At 52.8% G+C, this 16970-nt stretch overlaps 1 protein-coding gene across 5 annotated transcripts in view; it reads left to right on the top strand.

Annotated features, from left to right (window-relative positions):
• The window catches only part of GPAT2 (glycerol-3-phosphate acyltransferase 2, mitochondrial), a 170802-nt gene that overhangs the window by 124093 nt on the left and 29739 nt on the right, over positions 1 to 16970 (top strand). For 4 of the 5 annotated variants that reach the window (XR_005223443.2, XM_043536521.1, XM_037886292.2 and 1 more), the window contains 3 exons: positions 14558 to 14712; positions 15433 to 15546; positions 15923 to 15996. Coding sequence is in view for 4 of the 5 variants with exons in the window: in XM_043536521.1 (XP_043392456.1) it covers positions 14558 to 14712; positions 15433 to 15546; positions 15923 to 15996 (343 nt within the window). In the remaining variant the exon portion in view is untranslated. Of the gene's footprint in view, positions 1 to 4231; positions 4387 to 14557; positions 14713 to 15432; positions 15547 to 15922; positions 15997 to 16970 lie in introns of those variants that run through there. The other variant, XM_043536523.1, reaches the window with a different exon arrangement.

Here is a 16970-nt window from a genome sequence, read left to right as displayed (position 1 = left end):
CTCATCGGGATCCCCGCCCCCGAAAAAGTGCAACAAAAATGAATGTTTTTTCATTTTCCTCTAATTTTTTTGAAATGTTTCAAGATTTTGTCCGAAAAGCCCCCCCATTCTTAGCTTAAACCCCAGAACATTTAGATGACCCCCCCAAAATTTGACAAAATCATTTTCCATAAAAATGTCCATTTTGTCCAAAAAGCCACATTCCATCGTGGTGAAAACTGTTTTTGGACAGGACATTTTCGACCAGTTCTACCCTTAGCCTCTCCATGCCTCAGTTTCCCTGGTGTAAAAACCCAGGTCGGGTTTGGGAGACTCATCTACTGATTCTTTGTAAAGTACTTTGAGCTCTTGGGAGGGAAGGAGCTGTGTCATTTTCCAGCTGGGCGGCTGCATGGATGACATTCACTGGGGGAAAAATTAACTGAGGAGCGACGAGGATAGAATTAGTAAGACAGACATCCGCATCGACATTGTGGAGTGGCGTGGGTTAGCGCCAGGAGCATGGGGAACGAACGGCCGGATCAGACTTGCAGAGAGCAATGCTGCACTCGAGAAATGATTGTGCCCTGGAGAAACGTATCGGAATGCTTGAGAATTGGAGCAAAGGGGACGCTCCCAGCCTGAGTGCAGGGCTCTGACCCCGGGGGACTGCAAAACTGCTGGAAACGGATGCCGTGTGAAGGATCTTCCTGAATGAACCATGGAGAGGGAGCGTCGTGAGGGCAGGAGAGAAAGACATGGGGTGATGTTGTGATTGTCACCTGCAGAAAGAAAGCGCTGAAAGAAGGGGGGATGGAGAGAAGAAAAAGAAAGAGAGACACACACAGCACTTGCCTCTGGACATTCAGTTCCCTTCATGCGAGGACCAAGGCCTCCTTGTTAAACACTGGCCTGTCACTGTAACTAACCCCGGTGCAGCCAGTGAGAGGGCACCCCAGGGAGCTGGTCTGGGGGGTGACGAAGGGCTTATCTACACAGAGACTTAGTGTGCGGTAAGCTGGGGTGGAAAAGGGCCTTTGACGTACAGCTCCGAGCGCACTACGGAACAGTCGCCGTGTAGTGTGCGGGCAGGCTAGTGCGCTTTCCCCAGCGTGCGCCCTTGCAAGCTGAAGTGGTGCTCAGCCAGGCAGGGCTTGTCCCGCTTGCCCCCTCAGCCAGCTGGGGCAAGAGTCGCTATGGAGCCAGCACACTCAGCTCTCCACCGGGAGGGAGCGTCCCCCGTCGCATCCCAACGTCCCCCTCTCCTAGCGATGCTCTGCGTGGTACTGATGAGCTGGGCCTAGCACTTGGGTATGAGCCAGACAGAGGAGACTCCCATTGACGTCAGTGGCCTGTGAGCCAGGCAGCGGGCAGGCCACTCCGATGAGGAGCCCATGAGATGGTTTCTCAATACGTCTCCCTGCATCGGCTGGGGTGGGGTGTTGGAAAGTGACAGTGGCAGGTTCTGGGGCCTATTGTCTCCCAGTGCAAGGTGCTGTTAATTCCTGTTTTAAGCCCAACTGGACTCTCGGCGTGTTCTTTCTCTTGAAGCCAGTGGGATTTATTTGAATCTCGCAGCAGAATAGGGGCCATGGGTGAGAATCATGAGCCCTTTCTATTGCCGGGGAAACTGAGGCACAGAGCGAGGGTGTGACTTGCCCAAGACCATGCAGCAGAACAGTGGCAGAGCCAGGAATAGATGTCCTGGGGCCAAGCCCCCATCCTTGTTCCTGTGATCACACAGCCTCTCCGTTTGCCATCCTTGGTCCCCCTCAAGAGCTGTCCTGGCTTCCCCAAAGGTCCATCTCCAATCCCAAAGTCAGCTCTGCTGCAGGGTCGGGCTTCAACCGTCAAACATCCTCTGGGTCCACCAAGCCCACCATCTGGCTTGCGTCGTACCTTTCAGTGACCAGTCCAGCTGATAGCACTGGGGGTCAGATTCTGCACTCGCTCACGCTGGGGCGCCTCAGAAATGACTCCCAAAGTCCAGTGTTGTATGGTGCAGTTCACCCTCTGTGCAAAAGGCCCGCAGTGAATCTGTGCCCCACTCAAGCCAGTACACTAGATGACAAGCGTATTAGAGAGGCAGCGTGAGCCGAGGAAGGTGAGTGGAACGGGGAGGCCGGAGACCTACTCTGACACTGACTTACCATGTGACCTTGGCTCTGTTGGCCGGGGATCACATGGGACATTAGTGGTGTATATAGGCTCTGTGCTGGGGTAAATACCATCTTCCATGAGAGCAGAATCAGATCTCCTGCCAACGCGGCCGGCCCTAGACCAAATGGTGCCCAGGTGAGGAGCATCATCATTTGTTAAACTTTTGAATAACTTACAGGCGGTTGCTTGCCCCTAAATCCAGCCCTGCCTGCAGATCCTTCTAGCCTGGACCCTTTCTGCTGGGTGTTCCTTCTGTGCGTTCACCACCCACTCTTGCTTCTCTCCTCTCCCCATTACCGCTAGACTGGTGCAGCGGGGTCCGCCTTTGCTATACGTCAAACCGGCACGTGCTGTTCTCCTCCATTTACTTTTCCGCACCATTTCACCGCCTCTGAAAATGAAGAACTCTTCCTGTCAGCGCAAATGCTCAGAGTATTTATCCTCACGCCAGCCTGCTGGCGGCGCTGCGGTCAAGACCACGGCAGCGCTTAAAATATCCTGTTTTCAGACGTCTTTAACTCTGCCATAATAATTTGTTCCACTTTGAAACTTGGCATAGAAAGTCACTGCGTTGTGCTTTTCTCCTGAAAACCAGCACATTTTGGGCAAAACCCCCCCCAACCCCAACAACAAATAGTTTGCGCCATTTTTATGCTGACGGCAAAACGTATGGATGTGTTCGGAACTATTCGTTTTTTGTGCTTGTTATCAGTAAAAACGAACAAACCAACCCGTGCTGATGTCTTTGGGAGTTCCCGATGATTATTTTTTGTGCTTGTATCAGTCAAAAAAATCCAGAAAACCCAAAAGGCCATTTTTATTGACAAAGCCCTGGCTGGGATGATTTAGTTGGGGTTGGCTCTGCTTTGAGCAGGGAGTTGGACTAGATCAGTGGTCTCCAAACTTTTTGGCTCGCGCACCCCCAGGGTGAAGACCGGACGACCTGCCACAGACGTGCCGCCGACGGAAGACGAACAGAAGACTTATCGCAGGTGGGCCGCCGGCGGGGAACACCAGCCATGGACGTGCAGAGCTGCCACCAAAGGAAAAAAAACGGCGGAGGGCCATCCAGCAGCGCTCCTGTTGCCGTGCACCCCCTAGGATCATCTCACACCCCAGTTTGGAGGCCACTGGACTAGATGAGCTCCTGAGGTCTCTTCCAACCCTAATAGTCTATGAACAGCATTTGAGCTGTGCTTTTCTCTAATTGCTTGTTGTCTGGGCCAAACAAACTGAAAGAAGCCAAAATATTGATGATTGAAAAGGTACCGTTGCACGAGTCTGTCACTGCTTCTAAGAGTTTTAGTGTGTTGTATTGGGCCCTGGTTGGGTACAGGAAGAGAAGCTGAGTTGGTTGAAAGATGCTGTTTCATCAAAGCAGAATTTGTTTCAGTGACGTTTGAGATGGAGACAGAGACTTCTTCCTTAATAAAGTACATTAACTGCTTTACAGAGGGTGATTTCTAAAGTTAGCTCTGTTTGCCAGAAGCTGGGAAATTTCGACAGCGGGTGGATCACTTGATGCCCTGTTCTGTTCATTCCCTCTGAAGCACCTGGCATTGGCCACTGTTGGAAGACAGACACTGGGCTAGATGGACCTAGAGTTTGATCCAGTGTGGCCGTTTTCATGTTCTTAGTGCAGATTTCGCTGCAGTATTGTACTTTGGGGAATATTGCAAAACTAGCTTGTACATTCTCTGGGACAGGGATTGGCTTGTGAATAAATATTGATATCACGCTTAGAAGAACAGAGCCTTTATCTCTGATAAAAGAAAAGGACATCCGATGAAGTGAGCTGTAGCTCACGAAAGCTTATGCTCAAATAAATTTGTTAGTCTCTAAGGTGCCACAAGTCCTCTCTCTTTTTGCGAATACAGACTAACACGGCTGCTCCTCTGAAACTTATCTCTGATGGGGCTCTCGGCACTATTGTAATGCAAATCATATTAAGCTTAATTAACGTTTGTAAAGGCCTTTGAGTGCCTGAAATGAAAGTTACCCTCGCAGATCAGTATTGTTTATTAGTATGGGCTGCACCTGTGAAATTGTTTGTAGGAGGTGCGCGTTCGAGTCTTCCTTTTAATGGGGCTCCTTGGAAATCTCCGCCTTCACAGCCCCACGACTGCAGCCTGTTCCCCGAGATCTGTAACGTGCAACCAAGGCCCAAACCCTTCAAGGCCTTCAGGCTCCTAACGGTGAAATCAGTGGAAGCTGGGACCTCTTAAGGATCTGGGCCCAGGAGAGGAGGTAAAAACACCCTTTACAATGGTGTCGCCCCTCGGTGGGGGGAAACTGAGGCAGGTAAATTTGCGGCAGGTAAATGGCCAAATTCCTTGCCCAATCCAAGCAACCCCCCCCCCCCCAATATACAATCCCTTCCTGCAGACCAGGAGGGAACCCCCCCCCCTTTCCCCTGGTGATGGGGGGGATGAAAAGAGACGAAGGGGGGGAACGCGAGGTCTGTTGAATATATTTCGCCCCCCCCCCATCACCCAGCTCCCGCCCAGACGCCCCCGTGATGGGACAGGCCCGAGCCGCCCCGCGGCAGGGGAAACGCGCCCCGGGCTCGGGGATCCGGGCCGGGCCGGGCGGCGGCGGGTCTCGGGCGGGCTCTGCCGGCCGCGCACGTGGAGGGAGGCGGCGGCGGCGGCGGCGGGGCCGGGGTGAGCGCGGGCCGGGCCGGGGGGACCCTGCCCGCGGGGAAACATGCACCGCCCCCCCCCCGGCTCCCGCACTGTGCCCGAGTCCCCCCACCCCCTTCCCCTCCCTGCCCCCCTGGGTCCCGCACCGTGCCCGGGCCCCCCACCCCCTTCCCCTCCCTGCCCCCCTGAGTCCCGCACTGTGTCCGGGGACCCCCCCCCCGCTCCTTCCCTGCCCCCCCCCGGGGCCCGCACTGTGCCCGGGACCCCCCCCCGCCCCTTCCCTGCCCCCTGGGTCCCGCACCGTGCCCGGGCCCCCCCACCCCCAACCCCTCCCTGCCCCCCGGGTCCCGCACAGTGCCCGAGTCCCCCCCTTCCCTCCCCCCTGGGTCCCGCACCGTGCCCGGGCCCCCCCACCCCCTTCCCCTCCCTGCCCCCCTGGGTCCTGCACTGTGCCCGGGACCCTCCCCCCGCCCCTTCCCTGCCCCCCCGGGTCCCGCACAGTGCCCGAGTCCCCCCCCCTTCCCTCCCCCCCGGGTCCCACACCGTGCCCGGGCCCTCCCCCCTGAGTCCCGCACCGTGCCCAGGCCCCCTGCCCCGCCGGGCCATGTACTATGTATGGGACCCCTGGCCACTTCTCTGCTCCACCTACAGTGTCTGGGACCTCCTCATCCCTTCCCTTCCCAGGCCCCATACTGTGCATGGGACCCCCTGCCCCCTCCCCAGCTCCACCGGGCCACATACAATGTATGGGACCCCCTCCCCAGCTCTGCCAGGTCATGTACAATGTCTGGGACTCCCTGCCCCCTTCCCAGTTCTGCTGGGCCATAGACAGCGCATGGGACCCCTCCCCTGCTCTGCCAAGCCACATACAGTGTCTGGGATCCTCTGCCCCCTCCCCGACACCCCCTGCTCTTCACCAGGTTGTGTATTCCATAGGGCTCCATTCGTTCGTGCAAGGGTTCCAGCCTGCTGCTTAGGACATAGGTGCTGTGTAAGTGGATAACGGTGTTGCTTGGGTCTGGGCTACACCTACAAATTGGATCGGCCTAGCTACATAGCTGAGGGCTGTGCAGAATTTTGAAGAATTATTCCGTTGACCTAGCTACCACCTCTGGGAGAGGATGGAAAACCCGCTTCCATCAGCGTGGGAAGCATTTTTGGTATAGCTGTGCTGTGTTAGTGTAGACATACCCTTAGATGGTCAGCCTGGTGGGGGGGGGCAGGGACCACCATTTTGTTCTGGGTTTGTACAGCGCCTTGCACAGTGGGGTCATGGGCCGTGTAATACTATTGCTTTCCATGGCGAAGCGTGAAGGAAATAACGGGCGCCTGTAAAGCTGCTACCGGTGTCTGTTCCCAAATCCCTCAGCCTCTATCGTTCCTAAATCAGATCCTTGCAAATGAGGCAGACGGTGCGTTCCTCCCAAAGGGCCTTAGCACGGGGTGAACGAATCCCGTGCGGCGGCTGAAAAGAGAGGCGGTTTTTCAGAGATCGGAGGGCCGTGAAGATTCTCATTCTTAAACTCGGCCTTACGCTTTCTTAACTGATCTAATCACCCGCTCTGCTACCCTCTCCCCAGCTCTGCGCTTGAGTAACTGAAAAATGGCCAAAAGCTTCCAAAATAAGGTGCCAGTTCATGCAAACACTTACACGCATGTGTTATTATTCGTTGTTGTTTATACTGTCCAGCACCCAGGAGCCTTGGTCATGGCCCAGGACCCCACTGTGCTGGGGCTGTGCAAACACCGAGCAAAAGGGCAGTCCCCGCAATACACAGTGGACAATAGAAATATTACTAGCTCTCCACCTCGGTGGCCTCTGCAGGGCTATTCACGTGTTAAGTGTTTTGCAGGGCCATGGCCCAGGTCACTGTAAAAATAAGCAGGAGAAATTTCAGACCCCAAATCATTTTTTCCGGGGAGCAAGTTCTAAGCTATTGAAAATAGAGATTTGCCACAGAAAGTGGTTTCCCCTCCAACTTTAAAGGGACACAATCAGATTAAAGTCGTCGTTGTTTGTTTTTGTATTACAGTTATACAAAGCCCTAACTGAGAACTGGCCACATTGTACTAGGATGTTGTACATGCACGCATCAAGAGACTTGAAGAAGTTAGATAAGGCAGACACAGGGTGGGAGGGGAAACTGAGGCCAGAGAGAAGTGACTTGCTCAATCCTTCTGCCTTCCAAAAATTATATAACCAATTTATATAACGTTTTTAATAGTAACAAATTCTTACGAATAAACCACTTACAGTATTTAATCTACATTTCATCTTTTAGGTTGTTACCTTTTTTTATTCTTTTGCATGTTAGTCAATTTGGACAATAGTTTCTCCTTTGTTTCTGGCTGATTTTTGCTTTCTGGCTCTCGTGCTAGCACGATGCTGCAGTGTTTGGGTTGCAGACACTGCAGTGGGAATGCTTAAATCAAAACTCTTCTCAATGGATTTTTTAATTTTTATTGAAATATTTCACTCGGCGAGCATGTTTCCTGGGGACTTTCTCCCATTTCTTTTTTTTATTTATCATCATTTACTTGTTTGTATCTCTTAGGCTGTTGAGAGGTTTGTTTCTTCCCCCCTCTAATAAATGATGCTTTTCTGGTTTATGGGCTAGCAAAATCATTTGCAAAAAAGGGAAAGTGTATGAGGCGAAAACTCTTCCACATTTTAATGTCTAATTTTCAAACTCAGGTGCCTTAAAATGAGGTATTCAGATCCCTATTTAGACCCTAGTTCGGCAGATTGCTTCATCTGCATGGCACTCTGCAGAAGACAGGGGTCTGTCCACGTGTAAATTACAGGATTGGGGCCTTGAATGCATAGATAAGAGCCTTAACCTACCATTGAAATTGAAGGGAGTCCAGTATCTCTGAAATCAGGCCACTTATTTTGCTACCTAAGACCCTGATCCTGCAAAGAATTATGCACGTGCTTGATTTTATGCCCTGTGAGTAGTCCCATTGAAGCCAGCTGCTATTGGGCTGTGTTGCTTAGTGGGAACTTGAAATGCTTAGAATCTGTTCCTGGCTCTACCAGTGGCCTGCTGGGTGACCTTGGGGAAGTCACATCGCCTCCCTGTGCCTCAGTTTCCCCATCTGTAGCTTGGGGATAATGGTACTGACCCCTTTTGTAAAGCACTTTGAGATCTGTGGATGAAAAGCACTGCAGAAGAGCTGGGTAGTATTATTATTTACAGGACTGGGGTGCAAAAATAGAGATGGAGAAGCCTAGCTTTAGGTACACGTATTTGAAAATATTGGCCTGTTGTAGTTAGACGACTTTGTGCTCGTTTAATTATATCCTGTTGTCAGCCCTGCTGCTTTGACCCCAAAAAGGAATGTTTCACTTGTAATCAATCTTTATGTATTCTTAAGGCATGGCTTTATGCCCAGAAAGCAGTTTTTGCTTTCTGTAATCTTTATTAACCAGTTATTTGCCAAAGTAGCGCTATCCTGCTGCAAGTGTACTTAGGACCCGTACGTGCGGGCGTCCAATCTTTACAAGATTCCTATCCCAAATCCAAATGGCCAGGTCGTGACCCTGTGCCAGACTGGTCTGACTAATGCTTGGCTAATGGCTCCTCTCTGGCTCCCCAAACTATGTTGACTAAAAGCATAGCTAATTGTTTTGATTACATGCATGGTTCATTATTAAAAACGTTCAAGAGACCAAATCACCAAACGTAGGCAAACGGATTGTCTCCAGATAAAACAGTACAATACAAAAAGCAGACGTACCCTCCACCTGGGAAGCAATTCTTATCATGTAGCGTGTTCCCCTGACCCAGAAGGTGTGCTTCCGAAATGTGCATTTAAACTAGCTATATTTATAGTATGGTTTTGCAAGTTACATCACTAAAACCCAACCCACCAGTTTGTAACAGTTCCTTAACTGGTGGTTTATTCTGTATTTTTCTTATCTTCATTTTGAATGCTACATTCCGAACCAGTTGCCCATGTCGGTTGGTACCTGTCCTAAAATATAGAACAAATATGTCTTTGACAGATTTCATATTTGCTAGCTCCAAAGCTGACTTCAGCTTTGCAAAACGCTCTGGGATACTTAGCATAAGTGAATAAGAGTAAGCAGAAGACAATTCAAATATGTGCTGGCATTTATCTGTAAAGTAATGTGCGATACATATTACAAATACATGCTGGCTAACAGATTAAAACAATTCCTACTGGTGTTAGATTGCTGTGGCACTAACTTGCCCCCAAGTCTAAATGTTGCGTTGAAAGTCTCAAGCATCCCTTTATAGAGCTGTTACTGAGATGCTGTGTTACAAGCAGAGTTTTATTGACGTTTGGAGGAATGTCAGATATGCTCCAGCTGGGGCCACAAGGCATGAGTTGGCTGCAGCTGTCACTGGGTGAAATGTTATGGCCGGGGTTAAGCAGGAGGTCAGATTAGATCAGAGGTGGGCAAACTATGGCCCGCAGGCCACATCCGGCCCGCGGGACCGTCCTGCCCAGCCCCTGAGCTCCCAGCCAGGGAGGCGAGGCTAGCCCCCAGCCCCTCCCCTGCTGTCCCCTCACCCCTGCAGCCTCAGCTCGCCTTGCGGGCAGCTCTCTGGGCAGCGCGGCTGCCAGTCCTGCCGCTATGAGCGGCATGGTAAAGGTGCGGGGAGCGGGGCAGGGGTTGGATAAGGGGCAGGAACTCCTGGGGGGCAGTCGGGAATGGGGCGGTTGGATAGGCATAGGAGTACTGGGGGGCCTGTCAGGGGGTGGGGGTGTGGATAGGGGTCAGGGGACAGGGAGCGCGGGGGGGTTGGATAGGGGGCGGGGTCCTGGGGGGGGTGCTTAGGGGCAGGGGGTCCTGGGAGGAGACGGTCAGGGGACAGGGAGCAGGGGGTTGGATGGGTCGGAGGTTCTGAGGGGGGCAGTCAGGGGGTGGGAAGTGGGAGGGGGCAGGGACCAGGCTGTTTGCGGCGACACAACCTTCCCTACCTGGCCCTCCATACAGTTTCGCAACCCCGATGTGGCCCTCGGGCCAAAAAGTTTGCCCACCCTTGAAATCTGACTCTTAAGTCTCTGGTAGAGATGGGACTTAACTGCACGATTTGGGGCATTGTCTAGGCCCAGGGCCTTGGTACTAACTGGGAACATGGGTAAACACAGGTGCCATTTAGCGTGGAGTAATAGGTTCCCAGGCATAGTGGCTTTTGCTGTGAAGCTGGGATGTTAGGAAGGAGATGCCATATCCGTGCTTGGGAGAGGCTTGAGAAATGCCATGAAAGACACTAAACACTGAGAGTTTAAACCCTAGAGCCTTACGGATTTTCAGAGCGACAGATTTTGAAGAAGCAGCAACGGGGAGGCGGTGGGGGGGCCTTAAAACTTTCCCTTATAGGCAAGATCATCTGGGTGACGATCCAGTTATAATCCTTTCCCCCAGACTAACCCCTTTCCACTGAACGGCCCCACTGGAGATGCTCAGCGGCTGGTCTGGGAAGATTGAGTAGTGGAATGACTGCCCTGCTCAGGAGCGGAGCTGCACTGCAAGTCAGTTCGATCTCCTCGTGCAATGAGGGCTCGTCTGGTGGGTTCAGCTTCAGTGGTGGTGGTTTTCATGCAAATGCTGGATGATGATCTCTGGACTCCTAGGAATCGATATGAAGGGACTGAATATTTTGAGATTTGCATTGCAGGCGTGCGACGAGCCGCAGGAGAGGAAAGATGGTCCACTGGGTCAGGTGCTAGCCTGGGACTTGATCTGGGTTTGAGCCCCGCTGCCACGACAGACTTCCTGTGTAACTTGGGCAAGGCCGTAGCCTCTCTGGGCCTCACTTCCCCTTCTGTACAATGGGGATGCTGGCCCTGCCCTGCCTCACAGGGGTGGGGGAGGATCATTAAGTTAGAGCATGAGGCACTCAGATACTAGGTAATGGGAGCCATATACGTACCTGAGAGAGATGGGTACCGAGTGTGCTAAGCACGGTGCTAACGTAGAGCAAAAATGTCCTTTGTATTATAGTAGCGCTAGAGATCAGGGCCCCCTTGCGCTAGGTGCTGTACATTCACACAGCAAGAGACTGCCCCAGAGGCCTTAGAGTCTTAAGAGACAAAAGGCAGGTGGGGAAACTGAGGCAGGGAGGGGGATGTGACTTGCCCAAAGTCACCTGCAGAGCTGGGAATAGAACCTGGGTCTCCTGACTCCCAGTCCAATGCTCTGTCCACTAGGTATCCCCACCTCTCCTAATATATGGGTAAAGTAACGGATGAGACTTAACAGGAATCTCTCCAAGCCTGTCTAAGTTCTTCTATGGTGCCCACCCCGTCTCTGTAGTATCTGAGCATCTCACATACATAAATGGGGTTGCTCTCCTAATGCTACCTGTGCGCTAATAAAGTGTTCTCCCCTTTTGTGCAGAGGGGGAACTGAGGCACGGAGAGACCCAGCGCCAGGTTTTCAGAGGCACTGAGCACCCGCAGCTCCCCTTAACTGCAGCTAGCTCAGCGTATCTGAGAATCAAGGTCTAAGGTGATTTGCCCAAGATCACACATGCGGTCAGAGGCAGAGCTGGGAGCTCCCCCCGACTCCCGATTCCCACAAATCTACAGCCTGATTCTGCAGCCTTGTGCTTTTCAGATCTCTTGGCAGGGTCTGCGAATTTTTCACTCTGTTTTCATTTTAAATGTTTTGTTTCTGGGAGCAATTATGCAGCTTTGTCTTGCTTGTCAGCTCAATAAGGACAAAGAACATATGTTAGATTGTGGGCTGCTTGCATGGATCTTCCACAGTGTAGTGTGAGCATAGCGTCGCAATTGCGGTTTGCAAGGTGTTGGGACAGCTGTCCTGTCTGTGTGTGTGTTGTGGGGGAAGAAGGGAATAACAGGAGGCATTGTCTGTATGACAGTAATAACATAACAAAGGGCTTTTGCTTAAACCAGTGTTTTCCAAAATGAGAGGCACAAAGGAGACTCTGGGGGTGTATGGACAGACCTCTCCGTTGTTCTCCAGGGTCTCAACTTTGTTTTCTTTTCTTTTTTTTTTTAAAGTAAGTCTCTAGTTTTTAGACTTGAGAGGGAAACCTTCAAGGTGTGAACTGAGTGTAACCGATGCGGCGATGCCTGCCTGAATTTGCAGAGAGCCTGAAACAATTGCTCAGAAGTGCGAACCTCTTTTTGTTCCGGTGGGGGCTGACTCAGATGTCAGTGGTGATGTGTGGGGAAGGAGAGGAAGGACCGTATGAAGATTTATGCTGGTGGTTCCCCGGAGGGACGTGAGAGGATTGCAGATTAGATGTGATAGGTTTCATTTCCTTGTTTGGTGCGTGGGGAGGACTCAGTTCCCAAAAGTTTGGGAAATATTGGGTTAAACCCCAGGGTCTGAACCTGGGTGGCCCAACAAGTTAGAACGGGGTGACCACTATGGGTAGATGGGGGAGGTTAGTCCTGACATTTTTTTGTGACGGAGGGGAAAGGGGGTGTGTGTGAAACTTTTTTCTTTTGTAACAGAGCCACGGTGTGTTAAAGGATGAAACCCACAGATATTTTAAAAAATCATTTGAGTGAGTACACCGCTGCGCCAGATTCTGCCCTCTGAGAGCTGTGCCTTCGACTCCCAGGGGTTCCTCTCGATTTGCACCTTGGGTAACTGAAAGCAGAAGACGAAGGGTCCAAGGGGTGCAAAGCGCAAGTCAAATGGGACTTGTTTCCACACAGAGGCCAGGCAGGGGTTGAATCCAGGGCCCTAAACTTGGAACGTTACAACTTACAAGGTGCGTGTGTGGGAGGGAGAGAACGTTTCAGAAAGTGATCAGCCTGTGTGAACGGGGGCTTAGAATGGAAACTCTTATGCCACGTTAACTCTGGGCGCTGGTGCAGAGCATTCACACTGCGATACCACGTGCTTCCCATGGCTGGCTGGCAGTGAGCCCGTGTTACTGTTTGAGGAAGCAGGATTCTGTCTTTTTACTGAGGAGGCAGCTTGGAATTAGATACGCGGGAATCTGACCAGGGCACTGGGGTTAGTGCCCTGGGCTCCATGACCCCAAATAACCATGGTATGTTTTAATGGTGTCACAGTAGCCCATCGATGAGACCCACTAAGGCAGGGCCTCCATGTGCTAGGTGCTGCCTGTTCATGTAGCGAGAGACAGTCCCCGCCCCCAAAGAGTTTGTGCTCCAAATAAACAAGGCCAGGGAAGGTTTATTCATCTCCTGCCTGTGGGGTGAAGTGCCTAGCCCAGGTCTCCTGCATGCCCTGTCAGTGCTCTTTGCCCTTCTGTCCAGCTCTGCTCCCTGACTGCTTTGCAAAACACCAGCAGGTGATGTCAGCAGCCGGAACAAATGGGACTTGGAGGGAGTTCAGAGCCAAGCTGCCAATGAAATGATTAAGGGACTGGCGGGATTGACTTAAGGGGAGGAAAAGATGATCCCCTAATGGGGCCTGGCTTTGGAGGAGTGCAAACGCCAAGAAGGGGAGGGTGCTTTGGGGTGTGTAACTCGTAGGAGGGACGGGATGGAACTAAGCAAAGGGGAGTGTCAGTTAAGGTCTGTTAAACTGTGAAGTTGTGTCCCAAAGGGTGGGGTGACGTCTCTTAAGAGCTAGGAAAATACCCTAAAGGGGAAACCTGCTTTCCTTGTGTTTGATTCAGTATTTTAGGTATGGGGGCACTATTGTACATACCCTGGAGAGCTGACCATCTACATAGGCAAAGCATAAGAAGAAACGGAGGCATGGACTGGGGAAGTGACTTGCCCAAGGCTGTACAGTGAATCGGTGGCAGAGCCAGGGGTAGATCCCAGGTCTCCCACCTCTCAGTCCATCCTCCTGCCTGCTGGGCCGCCCTCTCTTTGTCCTGCCCTTATGTTCCCAGGGGTCGGCTTTGGTTGGTGGAGCCGAGCACCAGCTGGGACGCAGTGCGGGGCAGACTCCCTGCCTCTGTGCTCCGGGTGCCATCGGCTAGAGCCGCAGTTTCCTGGTAGAGATTGGCGTCTCCATGGGAGAGTGAGGAGGGCGTGGGAGGGAAAAGTCAATTGTAACGATATTGGAGTTGAATTACAAAGAGAATAAACTCTTCTCCTCAGGGCTTTGGGCGCATTGGCTGCTGGGTTTTTTTCCCTCTCTGTGCGGTAGATGAGCTGCAGAACAATTGATTTCTCAGCCGAGGAGTTAGCCTTTCCCCTCGAGAGGTCTCCAGTTGTGAAAGGGAGTTTTCCTCTTGCGGAGGGGGTGGGGGGGGGGGGATCTGCGGCCCAGCCTTGCCCATGTCTGGCTAAGACCATCTCCCAGGCAGCGAGCCAGAGAGTGCCGTGAATACAGAAGGTCGAGCCTCCGTGTGTGGAGGGCATGGGGAGTTAGTACGATTGCTTGTGCTTGAAGCCCTACCTGCAACAGCCACGCAGGGCCATTGGAGGGGTCCGTTATACAATAAAGACCCCCGGTGCTGGCCAAGGCGAGGTTCGCCTCCCTCTGAGGCGTTAGGCATTGGCCACAGGATTTGGCCAGGCCATTTCACGGAAGCAGAATGTCCGTTCCAAGCGATCTCTTCCTGTCTGAGCAGCGGCTGGGTGGCTCTGTAGATTGCAGCCCCGCAGTGTCTGAGAGCAGGGCAGTGCTGTTTATACAGATGGGAAACTGAGGCACAGATCTAAATGACTCACTCGAGGTCCCCCAGGGCCTCTGTGGCAGAGCTGGCATCCCGGAGTAGCAACCGAACCACTGGGCAGCCCTTCCCCTTGGTGGTGCTTCGGGTAGTGAGATTTCTCCACCAGCCTCCTTGTCTCTCAAACCAGCCGGTGCCCTCTCCTCTGTGTCTTTCCAGCTCCTCTCACCACGCTGCCCTCCGTGGACACTGCTGCTGGTCCCAAGAGCCCGCACCCAGCCTGTGCTTCGAGATCGGGGCGAGCCATGGCTCTGACCCAGCGGGACTCCACCACCCGCATCCTGCTGGCTGAGAAGAAGTCGCCGCAGAGACACGTGTGTGATCCCTTGGAGGGAGGGTACCCGAGCAGTGGCACCCCTCTCCCTGCCAGAGCAGGAGGGAGCTGTGACCTGGAGGATAGGACACTCAGTGTCACCCCCGCATATCCAGATGGGACTGGCACTTGGGATCTATTCAGATCGGTGGGAGTCAGAGCAGGAGCGATGCCAGGGGGTGCAAAGGCTCCAGAGCCTGCGATGAGCGTCTGTGTTATTGCAAGAAGCGTCACGTGACAGCGAGTGCTGAAAGCCTTCGCTCTCACTAGCTGGATGGGTCTCCAATACAAGGCTCGTTCTCTTGCAGACGAGGGCTGAGATTGTCTACGTTGCCCAAGGGGTTTAGGTTCCCACTAAAACGAATGGGAATTGAATATCCAAATCCACGCGGCTTGGTGCTGCCTGCTGTGAACCATGAGCTACGTACCCAGAAGTCTTTGTGGCTGGGTGCAGCCCCAGCATGGACAGGAAACATGCCCGCAGCACACAGAACCCAACTGCAGCTCTGCGGTGGGGTAGCGATCTCTTGAGATTGCGGGTAGCCAGGTGACTCCCCCATGATCACAGCTAGGCAGCAGTGAAGACCCAGCCAAAGTGATTTAGGAACCTGTCTCCTGGAAAGGCGATGGGCTGCAAGCTTTTATTTCCCGTGCTGGGGTTTCGGGTTATGGGGTGGGCGGGGGGTTGGGATAAATAGGCTTTATTTCCTCTCTTCCTCAGATGAAGACCTGGCCCTTGGGCTTCGGGGTGAAGCTGGAGATTGTCACCCCTTTTCTGGGCAAGTACCGCCCATTCGTGGGGCGCTGCTGTCAGATCTGCACCCCGAAGAGCTGGGTAAGGACAGGCGATCGGAAGAGGGAGGGGATCAGCCTGGCGGTGGTTGGTGGCTTCTGCTTTCAGAGGGACTTACCCCTAGAGTTGGTCCCTCCTGGGCAGGGCTAGAGCAGATTGGCAGGGACAGATGTCTGTGAATCTGGGTCTTCCCAGCTGCAACCTTTCACCAGCACCAAAGCAGATTCTGGCCTCTGGGCAGCACCTGTCGCTGCCGGCAGCTGCAGGGCAAAGAGAGAAGGAACTCGCCCTCCCCACGCTGGCAGGGATGGAGGGTTCCTGGGTTATTCTTGGCAGAGGAGTGAATTCCCAGGGGAGAAGGGGGAGCCCTGCTATTCAGGATGTGTTTCTACTAACGGCCGTGCCTGTCTGCTTTCAGCAATCCTCCTTCCACAAGCACCTTCCCTCCCTGGGCTTTCACAATGTTCTCCAGGTGACGGAGGAAGATACCAGGTGAGTATTGGAGGGGGCTGGGGTAGGGGTGCGGGGTGGGAGAGGGTTGGAATGGGGCCATTTCCTGGGCACCATGCTGTGTCGATATTCAGCAGAGGGAGGACATACTCTTCTCGCGTTATCTCCACGTGCCTCTGAGGCTGGAGATGTAATCAACCCTGGCAGCCTGGACTCTTGGGTTCTATCCCCAGCCCTGCACAGACTTGCTGTGGGATCTGGGGTGAGTCGCTTCTCCCTGCGAACAAAAGCAAGAATGATATTCATTTCTCTGACTCACTGGAGGGATGGGAGGATTCATAAGTTAGCCTCGCTTGCTAATTAGTCTAATAACTAAATCGCTTTAAGGATTGTTTGTAAAGCCTTTTGAAAGCTGCAGGCCCATAAGACTAAGTGTTATTAACAGGGAGAGGAGAGTATTTGATTCGTTCCCATCCGCCCACCCACTCCAATGTAATGTAACAGCCGCAGCAAAAGGGGAATAGAGATTCAACCGAGTAGTTAGTTGTTACCAAAACATGTCGATTCCCACTCTGGTGTGGAAGGTTGTATTCAGAGATCAGTGTTTCCATTCTGATCCCTTCCCTGGGACCAGCGCAGTGAAATGCTTACAAAGCATTTTGGGTAGGGCTGCCCAAGCTGTTTCTAGCCCTGGCAGTTTGTGTGACGGTGGATGTTAAAAACTCGGTGGTTCTGGTTCCTTTCCCTGCTACTCTCACGTGCCCGCACTTCAATAGCAATGTACCTACGTCCGGATCCTTGGCTTATGTCAGTCAATGGCTTCCCACAGAGATTGCTGGAGCTCCCCCGATTTACACTGGCTGAGGGTTTGTCCCCTGATGTTTAACTCTCCAAATGCTGATTTTGGAGCATGCAGGGCTGAGCCGCTGCAGCTCCTGTCAGTTTCTGTGGGCTCCATGGGTGTTCCGCGCTCTTGAAAATGGGGTCACCGTGCTTCCTGCTGCTTGAAACCTCAC

The sequence above is a fragment of the Chelonia mydas genome, chromosome 26, assembly GCF_015237465.2.
Source record: "Chelonia mydas isolate rCheMyd1 chromosome 26, rCheMyd1.pri.v2, whole genome shotgun sequence".
Taxonomy (NCBI): domain Eukaryota; kingdom Metazoa; phylum Chordata; order Testudines; family Cheloniidae; genus Chelonia; species Chelonia mydas.
Note: the sequence above shows the minus strand (reverse complement) of the source record. Positions and strands in the feature narration are given on the sequence as shown.